A 19641-nucleotide genomic window follows, 5' to 3' on the forward strand; every position below is an offset into this window, starting at 1 on the left:
CTCGTTGATGTGCCTCAGAGTACTTTGCATGTACTCGTAAAGTGCAGCGCCAAACCAAAATGGACAGGCTGTCGGTGTACATTAAACATGTAGGCATGTTAGATTGATGCATGCTTGATTTAACAAGACATGGCTACAGATCAAAAACGTCTTTATTAAATTTGAACAGCCGAAGTTGCCTTGAGCAAATGCACTTGATGCGCGGGAGCTGACAGAAATTACAGTTGCGTCGCACAGATATGTGATTGTGTTCAGGCGTCAGACGTTCGGAGAGATGAGCGGAGTCACAGATTCGGTGATACAGCTACACTACGTTGCATAACATCTTCAGGGCAAACGATAAAGGGGCTTTGCATGTTTTATGACATTGTATAACCAGTTTATATGTATGCTGTGTATATCTGCTATAAAGAATGCCATAAAATAATATGAAAGCCACGAACTGCTTCGTATTTATATATTTTATACAACAACGTGCTCTCTAAACAACTGTCATGTTTCCCCATACGTGGAATCTAGTAGCATAACGCACATCTGTCTGCTCAGGATGTTTTCCCCCGTGCACACGTCGTTGAGTAAACACATCAGTTTCTTTGATGTGCTTGTGCCTAAACCTCATGTACTCATGTTACCGAAATTGAAGCATTGCATCACTGCAGTTCAAGAGCACCTAGAGCGCACATACTCTACCCCCCCCCCCCCGAACTTTGGGGAACATTCCTCGCAAAAGACGTTATGTCATGTCCTAGCCTGCACAGGTGCATCTCCCAGTGTGAACATGTGTGACATTTACTGTGAAGGAAACATGTTCTTTAATTATCCTTGAAATGTAACGACTTCACTAAAAGCCATGTGGATTTACAACGGCGAATTCTGCACACCTGCATTTTCTAAATAATTAAAAAAATTCCCCGCTGCCTGACCAATTTGCTAAGCTTTTGTGTGCACTGTAAATGTTTTCTACCTCACGCTATGAATGTGATTTTCTCTGTTTTGTGTGTATGTTTCACTCTGGAGAATAATGAAATGCAGTCCGATACATTTATTTACTTATACAGTGATTGCTATCAGCCTCCAGAGACCCTGGCTGCCAAGGACTTTAGGACAAATGGCTATGCTTTTTACTAAAAAAAACACACACTGTCTACCTGTGACGGACTGACGAGATGAAGCGCACAGGCTGACGCCGACATAGACAGTGAACCCTTCACCTGTGAATTCACAAACCCGTGTTTCCTCTCATTTCAATTACTTTCTTCAGTCACATCGTTACTTAAACTAACCGCTACTGTCAGCTGTTGACAAGCTACTAATGTCCGCTGCGGAAAAAGCAAGTGACTAGTCATATCACGGTAAAGCAGACCTAATTCTGTCTTTCCGCTTACATGTTAGAAACAACTTAAGATGCGAAGATATCCAGTTTTAGCTTTAGTTAGATTAATGATAAATCCCTGAAATGACTCTTGTGGCCACATTTCCTCTTGCGGCTGCTGTACAAGGCAGGTTCTGCAGTGAGAGGTCTGTGCTGATGCTCATGTAAGATTATGTCTAAATGTACACAAGACTGCATGCACTGTCAATGATCTGAGAAATGGATAACTATACAATATTTAGTCATTAAAAGCATGAGCATTTGTACTTTATCTTTTGAATTAAGAAGTCCTCTGTATCATCAGCACAATTACAAATCAATAGTAATGACAATTATTTAAAAAAAAGCACTTTTGTACAGTTTTGTATCAGCGGACTGTCAACATATGTCAGTAACTGCAAGCAGCACTGTCATTTGGCCCAGATGTAGGTATAGAGCATCCCCTAATGGCTGTGTGTGCAATTACAGTGTTCCTTTCTTGGCCTGTTCTCTGCTTCATGAGGGGGCGTAGAGTCAGCATATATTCAAATTTGTCACATGGGTAAATACAGTCGTATATCTGACTCTTGTGATTGTATGCAAAGATTCTACTCTACCTGGCAGGCGGAGGCTGCAGCGAGCATTGGCAAAGCAATCTGTTTTTGATTTTAGATCTTCGACACAGAGCTGAAGGACCAGGAGAGGGAGGTGTGCTTCGTCGACATTGCCTACGATGAGATCCCAGAGCGCTACTATAAAGAGTCTGAGGTGAGCTCGTGTAGGTGTGTGTGTGTGTGTATATATGTTGGAGTCTAATGGGAGCTAACACTACCAGAGAGGTGTAAATGACAACACTGCTGAATGTGGAATTAAAGCAGTAAAACAATGTGGAGTAGATGAGAAGGTAGGATTTCACAAGTTCTGCTTTCACCTCTCAATCGAAAGGCTTGTTCAGTTCCAGGTGACTGGTGCAGAGTCCCGCTGTGCAGTCCTCAACACCTTGAGGATTGTTGAGGTCATATGTGGGTCATCATGTTCATACTTTGTTAAATGTGTTTCATACCTAATACAAACTTTAAGGGCTTAATATGCTTCCAAAGCCTTTTTACACTTCAGAGTCTGTGACGTGAGAGAGCTGGTAATTGTCTTCATAGCTGTTTAATAACAGATTGCCTCAGCTCTAATGAGCCTAGATAGAGATTCTCCAAGGACCAGGGGGTTAATGTGAAAGGTATTTAATACTAGTGTTCAGTCAGGCGTCTAATTTTAGGCTCTCCCTTACGCCTGTCTCCATTCGGCTGCAGAAACAATAATAATCCCTCTTGGTTTGTCTTCATTATTGTAATATTAAATGTATGTGTGTTTGTGTTCCCCACCGCAGGACTTGAGGTATTTCAAGTCGGGGAAGACGTCACGGGGGATACTCCAGGAGGGCTGGAGGGAGACCCAGGACCCCATCATGTGTTCATACAAACTGGTCACTGTCAAGTTCGAGGTGTGGGGTCTGCAGACACGAGTGGAGCAGTTCGTACACAAGGTGAGAGGTCACTTATGGGAAAGGACGCCGCACACTTGATTTTAGTCAGAATTGTTGACATGATATAACAAAAGGATAAACACTGTTTTCTGATCATGACTGTGTTTTGATACAGGTGATTCGGGATGTGCTGCTGCTGGGACACAGACAGGCCTTTGCCTGGGTGGATGAATGGATTGGTGGGTTTATCAGCCTTTATCTTTCACCCGGACTAATTCACAGTCATAGGGACATTAAAAAAATTTTGAGTGATCAATTATTCACTCACACTTATTTTAATATTCCTCCCAAAATAAAGTTGTTTCTTTTTATTGTTTTATATTATATATTATAAGCTTAACATGTGTTATGTTCACTATGTTCTTTAGAAGCCCTTTTTGATTGTTTATTGATTATTGATTGCTGTTTATTTACCATGTAGTGTGCATGAAAAATTGCTCCACCCTCATCTGACCTCTACCATGGCCAGTCCTGCTCCTCCTTCTACAGCATGGATCCTCCTCTAACCCGCTAATAACAAACCCTGTACTGTAGTTTCTGGGCATAGTCAGTTTGCTTGAAATGGATGAATGAAACTGCACAATAACAATTACTAATCTTTCATGTTTTATTATAGAGAAATTCATGCTTCTAAGTTTATGCCAACAAAGTGGGATGTTTACATCGGTGAAGAAGATTTGCTGAAACACATTTACCCACTCTCAGTTGTTAAGCATTTTTCCATGGCTGTAAGGCATATAGATAACGTGTCTATTGTCTTTGCCGTGAAGTGTATTCCTCTCCTTAACACAACAACTAACCATTATTCCACTGCTTCCTACTCCCTGGATTTGATTTTAAAATACTTTAACTACTTCTTAGCCCTTCCAGGTCTTGCTTTCTTGTGCTTCCAGTGGTCCTGCCTCTTTTTTTTTTTTTTTTAGTTTAGATTGTCCATGTCTTTTCTCAGTCTTGAACGGTCCTTGACTGCATCCTTCCTTCCTTTCCTTCCTTCTTCCTGGTGTGGGTCAGATGTGTCTGTCTCCTGTGAGCTCTCTGGGTCATAGGAATCTTGCCCTTTCACCTCTAAAGCTTTAACTTTAAGACAGCCCTAATCATCCATTTAAAATTATACTTACCCATGGAATGCACCCTTGCTGCCTAACCCTCTCCTCCCTCCACCTGTCTCATCTGGAGTGCCATTGTAGAGGAATTGCCGACATTTAAACCCTCGTTCCATCCCTCCCCCCCTTCTTCCAGATATGACTTTGGATGACGTGCGGGATTATGAGAGACAAATGCATGAGAAAACCAACATTAAAGTTTGCCATGAGCAGCAAGAGCAATCCACAACAAACCCATCTTCACTGGATGACATAGAGATCGATGACAGTGCAAGTGTATGTGTCTTTTTCATTGTTTTTTTTTTACACCATTGCTTTGTCTCATATTTGGACCCTTGGTGACTTGCCTCTAAAACTGTTACAGCTGCAAATAATGGTCCACATAAATCCACACAAAGTCAAACTAGGCATAAATAAAAGATTGATATACAGGTAGCTGCAAGAACCATGTACTGAAAAGAGTATTCTGCTGAACCCTGAAGTTAGTAACCTAGGAATCATTGGGCTATAGGTGCAAACAACAACAAACAGCATCATCTCTGCTGTTAAACTAACAAAATATACACGTTCTTGGCTTTTGGGTTTGTGTTGTTTTCAGTAATGTTCTGACCATGATGTGTTTTTCTATTTACTAATAGTGACAGGCTCTGGAAAGTTACCGTTTCTTTAGAGGACTAAAAAAAACAAATCTCTTCCCTAAGTCACCATTTTGAATTGATCTCTTTCCAATCCAGACATGACAATGGATGAGGTGAGAGAGTTTGAACGCACCATCCAGGAGGCCACCAACCAGAAGATTGGGATGTTTCCCCCCTCAATCTCCATCAGCGAGACCCCCCTGTCCTCCTGTGCCCTCACTGGGCCTGCCAGTGCCCCTTCAACCCCCATGTGCACTGATGCACCTGAGTCTCTCTCTGTCCCAAAGGACCGACCCCGCAAAAAGTCTGCTCCGGAAACCTTGACCCTCCCCGACTCTGTTTCAAGTGGCGTTTCCCCAGGGCTGTGCCTTGAGCCCGGAACCTATCTCGAACCACCTTCAATCAGCCACACCCCCATCCTCCAGCTCTGTCCTTGCTGAGGTGGATGAACACTAGAGGGACCTCGGGACGTCTTCCCTAACCCTTGCTTGACTTATTCCCCAACACCATTGTCTTAGAAGGCCAATGAGAGTAGCCTAACCTCCAAACTCCAGTGCCCAAACGTTAAAGTTCTCTAGCCATATTTGCTATAATCCTGGACATGCAAGACGTTTTCATTAGTGTCATTGATACCATCCAGGCAGCTGTAGGCTAAGCCAACCTGATGTGGCTGACTTCCTCTTCCTGTGAGTCTAGCCAGCCTTGTGTTGTCTATTAGGACAACCACCCATGATGTCTTATTAAAACATAGAGCATCCACAATTATTTTTGCTGAGCAGCAGTTCCTTATGTTATATGAATAAATTATTCTCATTGTTTCCTTAGTTACGTTTTCTTCAATCAGATGAGTTGATTTCCTTCAAGCTGTTCAACTATGAATTAGTTGCCTTACCACCACATAACCAGTGGTGTTTACTAGTTTAGACAATGTACACGAATCAATGATCATTAACCCTTTTCAGCCTGTAAAGTGGCTTAAATGTATTAAATTAGAAGTCAAACCAATAACACAGAGTAGCCTGGCAGGCCAAATATCATTGACTATCACACAACAGAAAGACATTCAGATATCCCCCTGATAGAACCATCTATCTACCGTGAACAGGCCAATGGATCAGATTGCATCCATGCATTTCCGTCCCAAAAAAATCAATTATACCACAGATGCAAGATCAGTACAATCACATAGTTTACGCCTCAGGTTTCCCCATCTTTACCTGGTTCACTCTCCAAAGGCAGGGATATTGCGTTCTCTTCCTGTTTATTGTCAATAAGCCACATTTTATACCTCCACAGATATTACAATACAGCAGCTGTTGTACTGTATGTACTTTACCAGTCTACTTAACCCTCAGAAAGTCGGTGAAGATCTTTAGTCATCCAGGTGAGTTTATCTGGATGATGAGTCATGGCAACTGGTCTTCTTTCTTGTTGGTTTGACTGCTCATCCAAGTAGCCTTTCAGTCGGGAATGTTGAAAGGAGACCTCAAGCATATCTTCCAGGTTGGTTTCACCTTCCTGGCAGATGTGTGATGTGCTTTACAACGTTCCCCACACTCTGAAGAAGGTACCTAACAAGGTAACTGAACAAAGAAGAAGTCCAGTTGCCATGACTCCACTTTCCGATAACCCCCAGAATGTTTACACATGAGAAACTTTGAAGCATTTGCATATTAGAAGTAATATTTCAGTTAAACTATTACATCGGCATGTTCGGTTTTAGCATGACAATTTATTCTAAAATTTGATTTTTTTTGAAGTTTTTCACTGCATACATCTTAATCAAGTTGAGTGAGAGACACATAAGTGAAGTAAAATATTGCCTGGAACAAATGCTGTATGTGTTGTGACATCCCATTTTATCAGATGAGCAAATCACTTTAATGTCACATGTGCGAACTAGGCCATTTTGTGGGTCGGGGAGTTTAAGCAGTGACTGATATTTGTGCTCAGTGGATGTGAGGGAACCTCAAAGCTTGACTTGAGGAGAAGGGCACGTGCATCAAGCTGACTTGAGTATGTGCTGTGATAGTTGCACAGAGCTTGTTTTACTTTGTGAGATGGTGAGAGTTGAAACAGAAACATCTTCTGCAGTGACCAGTTGTTTATACTGGGTTTGTACTGCTAATTTCCACTTATGCTCACTTGCCATTTTATTGGGTACAGCTGTACTAAATAATGCAATCCAATACAGCAGCTCTGCCATGAATTCTGCTATTACAAATTTCCAAGCATTATATTATGACTATGCTTTCTAGGACGACTCCACCACCCTCAGTAATAAACATATAGTAGAAATATCACCTTTCTGACAGATATGAGACCGTGTAAAATTTGAGTTCATCACACAGTTGTAGGATTTCATTTGATTTGACAGATGTGCCTAATAAAGTGGCCAGTGAGTGTAGAACCCTGAAGTGTAAAAAAACTAAACAAATTATTATTATTATTCCTTCATGGAACCCCCTTTGATTTCCAAACAAAGATATTATTCAACGAGAGGATTTTTATATGCTGCATGGAACGTTCACAACATATATACATATTATGTGAAGTATATATGTAGATACTGTAAATCGACTGATATATTGGATTTATATTTGGTGATGCAAGTGTATGGAAACAAGTGAATGCTTTGGAAGCACTGTACTAACTTTTGTATAATAGTAAAAGCTGATTTTGCGTGAAATGTAAGTAAGCATGCCCAGCGATTCTACTGTAGGCCTACAAACTCTTTCAACTCAGTGCCTCTGTATGCAACAATTGTATTGTCACCTCCATGTGTGTAAACCCAAATCTCTAATTTCTCAGCTACTGAAACACAAAATTGCATTGCATTACTTTGCCTGATTCAACTGCTAAGTTGCATTAAACCAAGAATAAAAAAGGGCAACAGCCCCCCAAACTGAACTGCAACATAGTCAGATCAGTCATATCAAACCACATCATTAGATTTTCAAGCAACAGGGCTAACGTGTTATTATATTTTAAGAAATTAGAAATGATTTCTTCCCCTATTCATACCACTTACTTCTAATTATACAGCGCAAACACATTTTGCACTTTCCAGTCCTTGACACCTTATTTGACAATGAGGGAATGTGTTATGTTACAGTTTCTGTTGGACCAAAGTCCTGTAATACAGCGTAGTGACTTTGAAGAAAACAGGTCGAGAAGAGAGTCCTCAGCGGTCTTGCCATTAAAACTATTGTTAATATTGTGTACAGTTTCTCACTTGCTTTTGTTAAAAAAAAAATCTGACTGTAGCTATTTATATGTAACTGTAGCTCTTGTTTTTGACTTTTGAGTATAGAAAATGTTATATACCAGTCATCTGCCCTCTGTAATGATCCATTATGTATAGATATACATATTTAGAACTCTGGTATTGATCATCTCTCTTGTCAGGGACACAGAGATCCAGGGATATCTTCAAACTACGATTGGCTGTTAAAATAATCCAAAACCATCCAGCTATGTAACCTTAAGCTCTGTTTAAAAGAGTGACATTAGCTATTGTAAATACGGTTTTTGATGACTAATATAGTAGGTTTCTTACATTGAATCTGTTCCAAGTTGCATTGCTGATGTGCCATGAATGTGGTCAATCTTTGCAGACATGATTTGAAGGTTTCTTTTAATCTAGGGGTAATGTGTTTCTGTATCTATGAGCTGTCATCTTTTGAGGATGCTGAATTCAGTGAGTTTTAAGACTCCTTATCGTAGTGGTGCACTTTGAACTCTCCGGTTGTTTTCGGTGACCCTGCAGGGCAAAACCATTTGTACAAGTTGTAAAACAAAACAAAGCTTTTCTTATTAGTGACTGGCTGCTTTGACGTTTACTTGCCATGGTAATTTTCTCTCTTTTTTTTTTTTTTTTTTTGTTCTAGTAAATTTCTGAACTTTGATTTTTGTGGTTGCTGTATCTTTTGAAGGAAAAGTCTCAAATCAGTTTATGTTAAAGGACCAAGCTCTTCACTCCTCCTGCCCTCCTCCTGATGCAGTTTGCATTCGGCCAGGCTGTTGTGCTGTCTCTTGATAACTAGGACCTGTCTCATGTACCGGGATCACTGAATTACTCGCAGCTGGAGAACTGCACGGAGTCAAAGCAGAAACGGCTCGGTGTACCTTGTACCGTGTACTGCCCGTGCACTCATCCAGCGTCCTTCACTGATCCTGCTTTGTGAAACAGAGCCCAGAAGTGCCATTCTTGTTTGGCTGCTGGACGTTGCTCTTAGTTCTTCCACTTTAATTATTATTGTATTTGTTATATTTTTACTGCCTTTTGAGGTTCATTAGATTCTTTGTTGTAATTATTGTTTAACCTTTTTTCTGAAATACACGAATAAACTTTACTAGCTATTTCAACTAGTGGTACTTTTCCTTTTGTTTTACGTACTGTAACTCTGTGTGTTTTGTCCTTGTCCTAGTATCTTACAACCAGACAAATCTGTTTTCCGATATGTGATGAAGCCTGGTTATTGCTTATTTACAACCAGCTGATGATCTTTATTCAACACGGATAATTGAAATCCACCCTACAAACTAACACTGAGTGGAAAAAAGTCAAGCTACAATTTAGCTGGTTAGTCTACAGATAACAGGCTAAATTGAATTAAAAAGGTGGGAGCCTCCCTTCAGATAATTACTGCATGGATGATTACGTTTCAGCTGGCAACAGGCTATTTAACTCTGATGCACTGAGTAGCTTCTCATTTCTCAAACAACCATGTCTGAAGACACATCCTGTGGTCGTGGAAAATATGTTAATCTGTTTCTGAAGGGTCAAATGATTGGCATGAATCAATAATCAATCATAAATCAATAAAACATCTGTCCTGTATCCATCCCTCCCATTTTTGTGAACATGGCATCACAGAGATTCTAGTGGGGAATTCTTACATTTGGCACAAATGTATATTAGAACTTAAGTAGGAAGTGTACTGATTATTTTTGGTGGTCATTGTGTCATCCTGTCCATCCTGCCTGTCTCATTTATGTAAATGTAATACAGGAATACAGTGAAGGGGCTTCTTTAATTTTGAAGCTTGGGCATCATTGGTCCTTGGACAGGACAGTGATCAATGATGAGCTGAGGAAGGCGTTTGAAACATGTAAATCCAGGAATAACAGTGAACTTGAGACTACAGGCCATGAGGAATGGGAAGGTAGAGCGTGAAAGGACACGCTCTCTTGAAAGTTTCTCTGAGATGTTTAGATAGAGCTCTTAAAACTGTCCACTTCTGTTAGAGGTTAGACCATTTTCCAATACATGTTTCTGAAAAAAGGTACTTAATGTTAGAAGTACACCTATTGTAATTATATCCCATCCCTCCTACAAGGCTTAGATGTCACAATGGTACTCAAAAAATCCTGTTCATCTCATTAATGACTGGAATTAATGAGAACATGTCAGTGAACTGTGGGATGGAGGTGAGTATGGTTGGCCATGTCTTTTACACTTAGGCCAAGTAAAATGAATCTCAAGAGAAAGAGATGTCATGTCCCAGACTTCACTTTTACACACGGCTTCAATTTAAAATGGCATTTAAAAAACTTTCACAAACATGATTCTTCAAACTGTATAAACGTCTTCAAGTCATTTTATTAGTCCTTCACTTTACAGTAGGAAACAACTCTGTATAGATGTGGTCAACAATGCAGTTCAGTTTATTATGCACCTCTAGTCAAACAGCAACAACACTTAAACGGGTTCTTTTTAAACTGAACATCTCTTTAATTAAAGATATATTTCCACATTCTGCCACCAGGGTAGAAGAATTAAAATTACATTTGGTTTAGTCCAGTTTAGACTGGAGTTTAGTTTGGTATTGCAGTACTGGCAGCTCTGGCACCTCATCACATAGAAGAACTTTTGAATTTACAGAGATGTTTGTCCTTTCACTTCCAAACGAGGGACACCACCACAGTGACCAGGAGAGCGATCGATATGCTCAAAGCATGTCCTCTGGTGGATGTTGTGTTGACGGCAGCTTTATTTTTAGCTGTGGTAGATACTCCTGCCTGTCCCACGCATGTCCCCACATTTCCTACTTTGTCCACAACAGCCAGCTCTACGTTCTGTGAACAGCAGGAGGCGCTGTAGGTGGCCACTGTGATGTTCTCGCCCGATGCTCCAGCCATTGTCCTGGTAGTGAGGGTACCGCGCCCTGAGTGGATGGTGACACTCTCGATGCCTGTTCCATTGATGCCATCGGTGACATTAGCGATAAATACCCACTGAGAAGATGCACAGGGTGATGAAGAGGACGGACAACTGGTTGATACGCCGTGGCACACAGGACGCGAGATATCTGTCACCTGGACACAAAAACAGAAGATGAAGAAACAAGAACAAAATGTGGCCACTTTATTTAATCAGTTCTAAACTGCTTTTGATTCATTTCTGTTAAGATCTTTATGACATTAATCTGTATCATCAAATAAATAAAGGAAGTTCATCTTCACAGCAGAATAAAACACAGACATGGAAAATGTGAATGTTAAAACAATATTCCCCAACCTGACTCCTCATCTTTGTGTCTTACCTTAGACGCCACAGTGAACCTGAGGACAGAGTAGTTGAGGTCACTGGCATCTGCCTTTTCAACCTCAATGGTCAGAGTCACATCTGATCCGGATGCAGCACTTGCCGGTACTGTTAAAGTTACGATGCCGTTGGCTTTGCCTCCACTGCCTGCCGCTATGGAGACAGTACCGGGTGAAGTGGAAGCATAGCTGCGGTCATTGTTGGCTCGCACTATGAACATCCCAGTTGCAGCACTGTTAACAACTCCATTGCTGGTTGAGGCAACTGTGAAAGGGATGGAGATGGTGGAACCTGGTTCTATGTCGGTCTTGTCAACTTGGGCCTGGAAAAATGAAGAGATGAGGTGGGAAAGTAAAACATAACCTGTTCTTTACAGTAGTTAGCAATTACCAGATGTTGAGCACAGTGAAAACACAAACTTTTCTGTTTTACAAATGCTGAAGCAAAGTGCTGCTTCACTGTGGCATGAAGACGGTGGCTATGCTCACTGTTACAGAGATGCTGGAGGTCTTGATCTGTGTGGATGCCTGCCTCTGGAAGCTGATGGCCGTTGAGCTGGAGCTTGTTTCCTCTCCTTTCAGACAAACTGCAAAGCCACCTGCTGGGACGTCAGCGAACTTCACCAGGAAGTTACCACTTCCAAATGACTGAAGACAGAAAGACACACATGTTCACAAATATGGCCGTAACATGGGGGATTAATGAGGTCGGTGGCAACATTTATTTGTCATTTAGGCTGGTAAAACACATTTTCCATCACTACATTTCCACACAGCATCATTAAATGCCATAAATAGTTGAATATTCCACTTGCTGTCAGCTTTTTATTTTTTTTTTTTTTAAGTTACATGTTACATCATAATGTGGTAGCAGAGATGTCAGCTGTAGTACTCTATGTGATGGTGGGTGAAGCCTATTAAAGTGATTAATAGCAACATGTGACATGCCTGCAGTGATCCGTTGATCTCTTTCGACTTTGTGCTGTCAAACAGGGTCACCTCTGTGACCTTTAGATCATCACTTCCTGTCACGGAGACCATGAGGCTGACATTGCCACCTGCAAGTTGCAGTAAGGTTTGTGAGTATCACTGTGACCACGTACTTTACAACACACGACAAGTTAAGAGGGGAGAGTTTGAGTTTGTCAGAGGCAGATGGTGATTCTTTAATTGATGACTAATCAAATTAAAATGTGTAAAAAGTGGTCTGACCTGAAAAAGGACGTCCCTCTTTTGGACTAAAGTCACTGTGAGGTCCTTCATGCGCTTCCACAAGGTTGTAAATGAAGTTCACTGAACTTTGTCCTGATGCACATGAAACATATGTTCAGAACTATCATTTGCAACTACTGCAGTAGACAACAAGTAGACAAAGACGCTTTCATATTACTGACCTGTGACCTTGATGGAATACAACTGATACGAGTTGACACTGATTTGCCATGATCCGGCTGGACTGTCAGCGTTGAGGCGTAAACGAAAAAGGTTCCCTGCTGTCGTTAAAGATGCCAGAGGACCACTGAGCTGAGAGGAGCTCTGAGATACACCTGAAGTCATGCAGAAAGAAACAAAGCTCTTTACTGACAACGTCTACAGCACGAGTAAATATAACAATATTCTTAAGGGCATGTGATGAGACAGATGGAAAAATAACAGCACCTGTAGGGCTGGTGACCCTGAAGGTGAGAGTTCGGGACCCTGTGATGTAGACTGTCATGTTTCTTAATAAACCATCCACAGTAAAAGTGAAACGATCAGGTCTTCCAGGATTCTTCACAGTCTGGAAAACTGTTACCTGAAAGAGGAAGGAGCAGAAGACTCACATTTAAACACACACGCATCGGCTTCAGTCAGCTGATTTACCTGTTCAGCATCTTACCAAAGCATCAGCTGATGAGTCCTCGATGACAGTAGTGGCCTGAGAGAGGGCTGTCTTGGCGACCTCGATGGCCTGACCTCCAGAGGCTCGGGCTAGGTCACGGTACAGCTCGAAGCCTGATTGTCGATTTCTACCCAGAAATATTCTGTGTGTCCGTCGGCTTTCTGTCAGTATGAAATTAACCTAAAATAATGATAGAAAGAAAAAAAAAAAAAGCTGTTATGGTCGTGGCCGCACTTTTTACATTTACTATTTTATGATTTTTTCCTGACCTTCACAGATCTAAGATGATGAAAAGACGACACTCTTACCACAGACTTGGTGCTCTCTATGAGGGCAGTGATGGTGCTTTTCAGCAGCGCGTCCTTTGCAGGAGCGTCAGTAAAGACAAAGATTTCTGAGGAGGGCGGAGCTGTGGTCAAGGCGAGCTGTCAAATATATAGATTACAATAAAAAACTGTCATTCACTCATCACTTTTAGACTAAAATTATATCCTTCACTTCGATTCCAATGAAAAGAGACTTATATTTGGTTGGCCAGTAATATGTTTTGTTAGTTTGTGACTATATTTGGAATCATCCTGTAACATTATGATGGCATTGCTGTAGTCTGAATTAATGAATTCACTATGATAACATAAAAGAGGTGCTTGTTGTTGTGTCAACACCTGTAGTCCAGACAAGCTCAACTCTGGGACGTCTCCTCCTCCCTTTGCTGACAGCTGGTTGATGCTCCTTTTAAACACGTCTGGGTCGCTCGTCATAGACAGAGGTCCAACATCTGAATACAGTAAACATAATTAACACGACTCAGTCATTAGATTGTACATTTGCTCTGGCTACTGAGGAGAAAGAGAGAGACTTTATGCGAATGCCTCCTTGTGTGTTACATACCTGGGTCATTGAACGGCACTAATATGTAGGCTGAAGGCTCCTGCTGGGTTCCCCTCTTGCTGTCGATGATGTGAAAGGAAACTCTCTTTGCTTCAGCGATGACGGTGCTCATGCTGCTGGTGGTGTCAATGACGAAACAGAGCACGGACGACTGGGAGATGCCCATCATTCTGCAGGACAACAGAGACATGATCACCTTCTCATACTGCTGGTGTTTGCTTCTTATCTGCGTTATCCTGATGATCACTGGGAACCCATCTGTCACTGATCAGTAATAATTTGATTGATTGGTGTTACAGCTTCATCCACCCTACGTTTATCTTGTGGCGTTCATGTTTTTATTCCTCTTGTACAGCATAAACTGACAAAATGACTCAAGTGAAGGTGGCACACACCGCAGGAAGTTCTTGTCTCCAACAGCTACTCTGATGTCCTGCAGCAGCTCCATTGTGGCATCCACAGCCAAATCTGCTGCTTGGTGGTGCTTGGCGCCATGATTAGACTTAATGTCATCCTTATTTATGCCCCCCGCTGGATCTCCTCTGCTTGATCGGTCAAAAAAACCACCATGGCTGCATTTACCTTACGGCGGAGAGAATATATTTGTTATGTTAACTAGATGTGTTCATGACATAGCAATAATGGAAAAAAAAAAGAAGTTACCTGCAGGTTTTTTTGAGGACGAGAAGCTGAAGTAGCCTGAAGTGAGAAGCCCCTGCTGCAGTACCTCAGGTAGAAGGTTGTCATTGCAGTTCTCATCAATACAGTTTCTGCAGGTTGGAGTAGTCGGGCCTGCAGCGAATTGAGCAAATCAAACAAGGACATGCATAACACATAACACTATATAGAAAATACGGTATGGTGGCTTTTTTTATCAAAAAGGCATTATACTTCAAACAGGCCTATTCATAATGTGTGGATTCATATTTAGTGCTTTCTATTTCACAATAAACAGAATCACAACAGCTTTTAATCAGTGAGCGAAATATAATCTGTAAATGAAAACTCTTCTTCTCAGTAGGTAGAACAGTGAGGAATACTAAAGTGTAGTCGTGTGTGTTGAATGATTATAGTGGAGAACAGTTGAGGAACGACTTCTACATTTTATGTGTGACTTTGTGTGTGTGTGCATCCATGTAAAGCGAGGTAGGATTTGTTACTTGGCTGGTGATAAATAGGATCATTGTGATTTCTGACTGAAGCATAGATATTGACTAAACAGCAGCAGCCTACCTGCCAGGTTTTCAAACGGTTCGTCTGGTTGGATTAAAGTGCTGTATGGAGCAGTGTTCCCCAGCTCCACCCAGTTGCTGTGACTGTAGAAGTCCTTAACAAGTAAAATGTTAAACATGATTTAAATTGCCTGCATTGCTTTTAAAGATGTTTTTATCCCACCCTTTACCCCCACCCTTAATCCCAAATCATCGTCCTCACCTGTAGGGTGTGACAGACCTGTCCCAGAGTCCACTTCCCTCTAAAATATCTCCCCTTCCTCACACTGGCCTTCACAGCAGACACACCTCGACAGCAGAACAGAGAACACAAAGTGAGTCGGGTGCAAAGTGATGATGTGCTTGATGAGCTGGTATAAAACTGAGTGCCCCCTTAGGTCAATTCATTCAAATGGACCAAATATATTCTGGTATATAGTTGAAATTTGAAATTATCGGTGAAACAGATTAATAAGAAGAATAAGAATAAAAAGAATGACACAGCCATGATACATTCAGAGTAAGTCTGACTTTGACTCCACTGCTGCACTGCAGTGTTTCTCATTTGGCCCCATCTGCTGGCAAAACTGTCCAGTGCAGCTTCTGCTGTTTATTTAGTGCAGTTTTGTAAGAGGTAAAAGTAAAAGATAAAAAAAAAAAAACAAGCAGGAAAGCAACATTTGAAGTGTACCTGCTGTGATGAGATCTCGTCCTGCCTGGAAAGTCTCATCATCAAAATGGTGCTTCTCACTCAGAATATACCTCACGTCAACAATTGCGTTGCTCATGTAGATAGTGATGATCGAAATATGGAACCTGATGCTTGAGATGAGCCATTTGGACGCGTCTGGAGAGGAACAGGCCTTTTGCACCTTGTCAGCTGACAGGTTGTTATCAATCTGGACACAAAGAAACAGCAAATAACTGACGGCAAGTCAAGGAAATTATGTTTAACATTCAAACACTGTATCAAACGGTCTTTGAAATCAACTGCACCGTGTGTTAAGATGGTGGGAGACATCATGTCTTTATAAATGAAACAAACACATAGTTTTTTGTACTTCCTCTGTGGAACTGACCCAGTATCTGTTCACTGTTTCTTTCTTTCAGTCAACTGAAGAATATCTGTTATCTCCATCATTACTGTTTTCATCGTCACTCTGTGTTTTTGTGAGGCAAACCAACTTACAGTCAGACTGAAGGGCCATCCGTTAGAGGCAGCAATGTCTCTGCAAACCTCAGCCGTCTTTCTGAGGACGGCCCTCTGCGTGATGTCACGGTGAGTGGTGGACTTGAGTGCGATAAGTGGCTGAAAGCTGAGGATGAGTCCTGGCAGGGAGAGGAGCATCACGAGCCCGACTGTCAGTGTGGTGGTCATGTTGGACCGGGATGAAGGTGAAGAAGAGTAGAAGAAATGTGGATCGATACTGTGTCTCTGAACTCTTCTCCGCTGTGAATGTTTCACCAGTTGTTTCCTTCTGTGTTGGTTTAGTCCTGATCAGACTTTGCTTATTTATCCACAGTGAGAAAATTATTCCGATTAGAGAGAGAGAGAGAGAGAATACTGGCAGTGAACCAGGTGTGATGAGACAACAAGTGTGAAGTGAGAACACCTGAGAGAGAGAGAGAGAGAGAGGAAATCAAACCCTGCTTAAGTTTTAAACTGAACACCAACATTAACTAATACATTTAGACTTCAGGTCAGTGGGATACGTCTGATGTTTTAGACCAGAATTTCTCAGTAAAGAACTCAAAAAGCCTTCAAGGCCTGAAACCAGAAGTAGACCTGGAGAAACCCTCCTAGAAAAACTCTCTTTTAGAGGAGCAACGCTGCGGATTAGACAGCAAGAGAGGGTTTTGAAATATGAATTAATGACAGTGAATTGTTGTAATAGATGTGTGACTGTCTGTTGAATAATGCATTGATCATGTTGATAGTTTTTTAGTGCATCATGATGAGTGAAGGTTTAATAGCTTAGTGATTGAGTGAATATTTAGCAGATATTTGCTTTAGTGAATCGTGGGATCATGTTTGACTTTAAGCATGTGACTCATGCACGAAATGAGGAAGGAGGTTTGTGGAAAGCACCAGAAAAGCTGAGTTGACATTGGTGGTTGGTGAAAATGGGAAGCAACGGGGTCAAAGTAGAATGACAGGATAGACAAAAATCACTGGTTCATGTGGGGTAACTGAAAACGATGTCAGATAAAGAAGAAGCTTTATGGAACAGCAGAAATGTCGATTATGCGTGACTCAATAAAGGCTGTCTCCTAAAAAAAGAAAACAAATCAGTGAGGATCTGCTGGTTGGACATGACTTCTTCAAACCTCTGGAGACACTTCGGTAACAGCAAGAGGACAAACGGATTGTTTGACCTTCACAGCGACGCACCAAGCAGCCTTCAACGAGTGGTCCTGATCCTAAACCCGAAGACACCTGTGACAGCAACGTTTGAGTTTTGTGTTGGGTTCTTCAACTGGCCTCATTCCTCAGATCCCAAGGGGGTTGTGAGAACAACATTAGGAAAAGTAATTGAAATGTCCAATTGATGAAGTTTGTGCTGTTTATTCTTCAGTCTAATACTGTTGTGTTGTTAGTTTTTGCAATTGCTGAATAAAGTACAATATCTGCAATGAAGCTAAAGGTCTCTTGGTAATAATTATACTTTTTTTTTCTAGTGGGTTACTTAGAAAAACTTTAGACTTTGGAATTAATACGTCTCAGATAGTTAAAGTATAATCACAGCTTAAATATTTTCCGATAGCAACCACAGTAAAGAAGCCATTCAGGTGAGTGGTCAGTGAGAAGATACAGTAGCAGGAGAAACTCTGGGATGTTAGTGCTGGATGTGACTGAATGAATAACTTTGCCTCAGCCTAAATCAGAAACCAGGCAGACTAGGATTTACCCCTTTGATATGAGGCCTGACCTGGACTCTTGTAGTGCAGTGCCGAGGTAACAGATGAGAACATGTACTAATAGTAGTAATAGGATTTTTAAATGCTGCTACACAGGCTCATTGAAATAGACAGTGAAATATTGCTCTGTTGTATTTCAAGAATCTTTACGTGAATGAAATACATTCATCTTCATATCACTGAAAAAAATATTTTCAGTTTCAGAAAATACAGTATGAAATATATCACAGTAAGAAATAATTTTAAATGAATTCACTAGGGACTGCGTAAGATCACTACTGACACGACGTACAGATGGTGCAAAGACATTTTTACACACTCTTACCTATGTGTGGTCTTTAGCAGTCCAGCCTTATTCACACGTTGGTCCCGCTTCGTTCTGTCTTTGGCAGCCGTCCATGTTGACACTCAGGTAAAGATAATATTGTGTAGGTCTCTGTGTTATCGCCACACTTTAGGAGTGTGTGTGTGTGTGTTTGTGTGTGTGCTGAGAGACAGCGTGAGCTTTTATTCCTTCCTGTTAGTTCCGTTCTTCCCCAGGTTTCGAGCTGATGAGCTGACCTCCCACACAACCTTCATTTTATTTTTATGGCTTGTGATTAGTAACACTGGTGTGAGTGTGTTTTCCACTGTGTGCAATCCAACCTGCATGAGAACCGTTTGACAAGATCTGTCCATCAATCTTATCCAGCACCTGTTCCAACAGAGCAACGCAACCTGAACACATGTAATCTTCAGGCGTGAACAACTAATCAAAAAGTTAAGTCAAACATAAATAAACATGAAGCTAACTGGGGTAACTAGTTTCCCTAACTAGGGATGTTTCACTGAAAATGAACATCTCATGCTGATGCCTACACTTCTCGGCAAATTGCCTTTCTACACTTCTGACCTTTCTGATTCACTCCTGTCTGACACAGGGATTAATAATTAGGACTTGATGTGGGAAAACGACCCATGTGACTCCACTTGTTGCTGGGGTAATCCCAAAGTAGCTGCAGAGGTCCACCCACATACGTGTTGCATCCAACCTCATATTATTAGTGCTATGATATTTACAAAAATATGAGTGTTGTGTTGATCCACTTGTCCACCCTTTCGTCAGTTTCAGTGACATTTGTCATGGAATATTTCGCAAGAGCCTTGTCATGACAAGCAGTATGTCAAGATCGACACATTATGTGGAAATGTAAACCAAACTGATATTTATCAAATGAGAAATAATCCATCGAAAACCTCAAAGTGACTTTAGTCCACAAATCTTTTGTTCATGGAGTGTCTGTCATTTTCTTTCCAAGACAATCAAGTATGAACAGAGTAACTGCTGGTGTTTCATCCAACTTTAATCATATTGTACTGGACACACGTCCTCTGCTTTCTTTCTGCACGGTGGCAAAATGCTGTTGAACAGCATATGTTGAGTTCAACTTTTGTTTGGTACGTTTTGGATCTTTCATTGTTTGTCCGTTGATCTGTTTGTGGCCCCGTGGTGCTGCAGCAGAAACCTCCTCCCTGTCCCTCTTTAAGCTGTTGCACATTTGAGAAGCTGATTTTTTCAGT

The 19641-nt window shown here is 41.3% G+C and overlaps 2 protein-coding genes across 2 annotated transcripts in view; one reads left to right on the forward strand and one right to left on the reverse strand.

Annotated features, from left to right (window-relative positions):
- Positions 1-8997, forward strand: part of LOC113161954 (cytoplasmic phosphatidylinositol transfer protein 1) — a 55426-nt gene extending 46429 nt beyond the window's left edge. The window contains 5 exon segments of the mRNA XM_026359829.2: positions 2024-2119; positions 2733-2888; positions 3004-3067; positions 4726-4970; positions 4972-8997. Of these exon segments, the coding sequence (XP_026215614.1) occupies positions 2024-2119; positions 2733-2888; positions 3004-3067; positions 4726-4970; positions 4972-5085 (675 nt within the window). The 3' untranslated portion in view covers positions 5086-8997.
- Positions 8998-10224: 1227 nt separating this feature from the next.
- vwa10.2 (von Willebrand factor A domain containing 10, tandem duplicate 2) lies at positions 10225-18559 on the reverse strand. Its single transcript, XM_026360943.1, has 18 exons — positions 18407-18559; positions 16352-16775; positions 15854-16061; positions 15386-15471; positions 15185-15278; positions 14615-14743; positions 14347-14533; positions 13952-14121; positions 13726-13838; positions 13369-13485; positions 13058-13240; positions 12838-12973; positions 12573-12725; positions 12391-12483; positions 12127-12236; positions 11668-11826; positions 11178-11501; positions 10225-10950 (listed from the first exon to the last, which is right to left on the reverse strand). Exons 2-18 carry the CDS (start codon positions 16538-16540, stop codon positions 10531-10533), a joined length of 2871 nt encoding a protein of 956 aa, XP_026216728.1. The 5' UTR covers positions 16541-16775; positions 18407-18559; the 3' UTR covers positions 10225-10530.
- Between the last annotated feature and the right edge of the window lie 1082 nt (positions 18560-19641).

Source organism: Anabas testudineus, chromosome 1, assembly GCF_900324465.2.
Source record: "Anabas testudineus chromosome 1, fAnaTes1.2, whole genome shotgun sequence".
Lineage (NCBI taxonomy): Eukaryota > Metazoa > Chordata > Actinopteri > Anabantiformes > Anabantidae > Anabas > Anabas testudineus.

Bases quoted from the DNA above. Each gene is read 5' to 3' on its own strand.
- vwa10.2 (XM_026360943.1), bottom strand. From the start codon at position 16,540: ATGACCACCACACTGACAGTCGGGCTCGTGATGCTCCTCTCCCTGCCA. The intron at 13,241-13,368 runs GTAAGAGTGTCG...TCATTATTTTAG, and splicing joins TAGAGAGCACCAAGTCTGTG to GTTAATTTCATACTGACAGA. The intron at 12,237-12,390 runs GTCAGACCACTT...TGCAACTTGCAG, and splicing joins AGAGGGACGTCCTTTTTCAG to GTGGCAATGTCAGCCTCATG.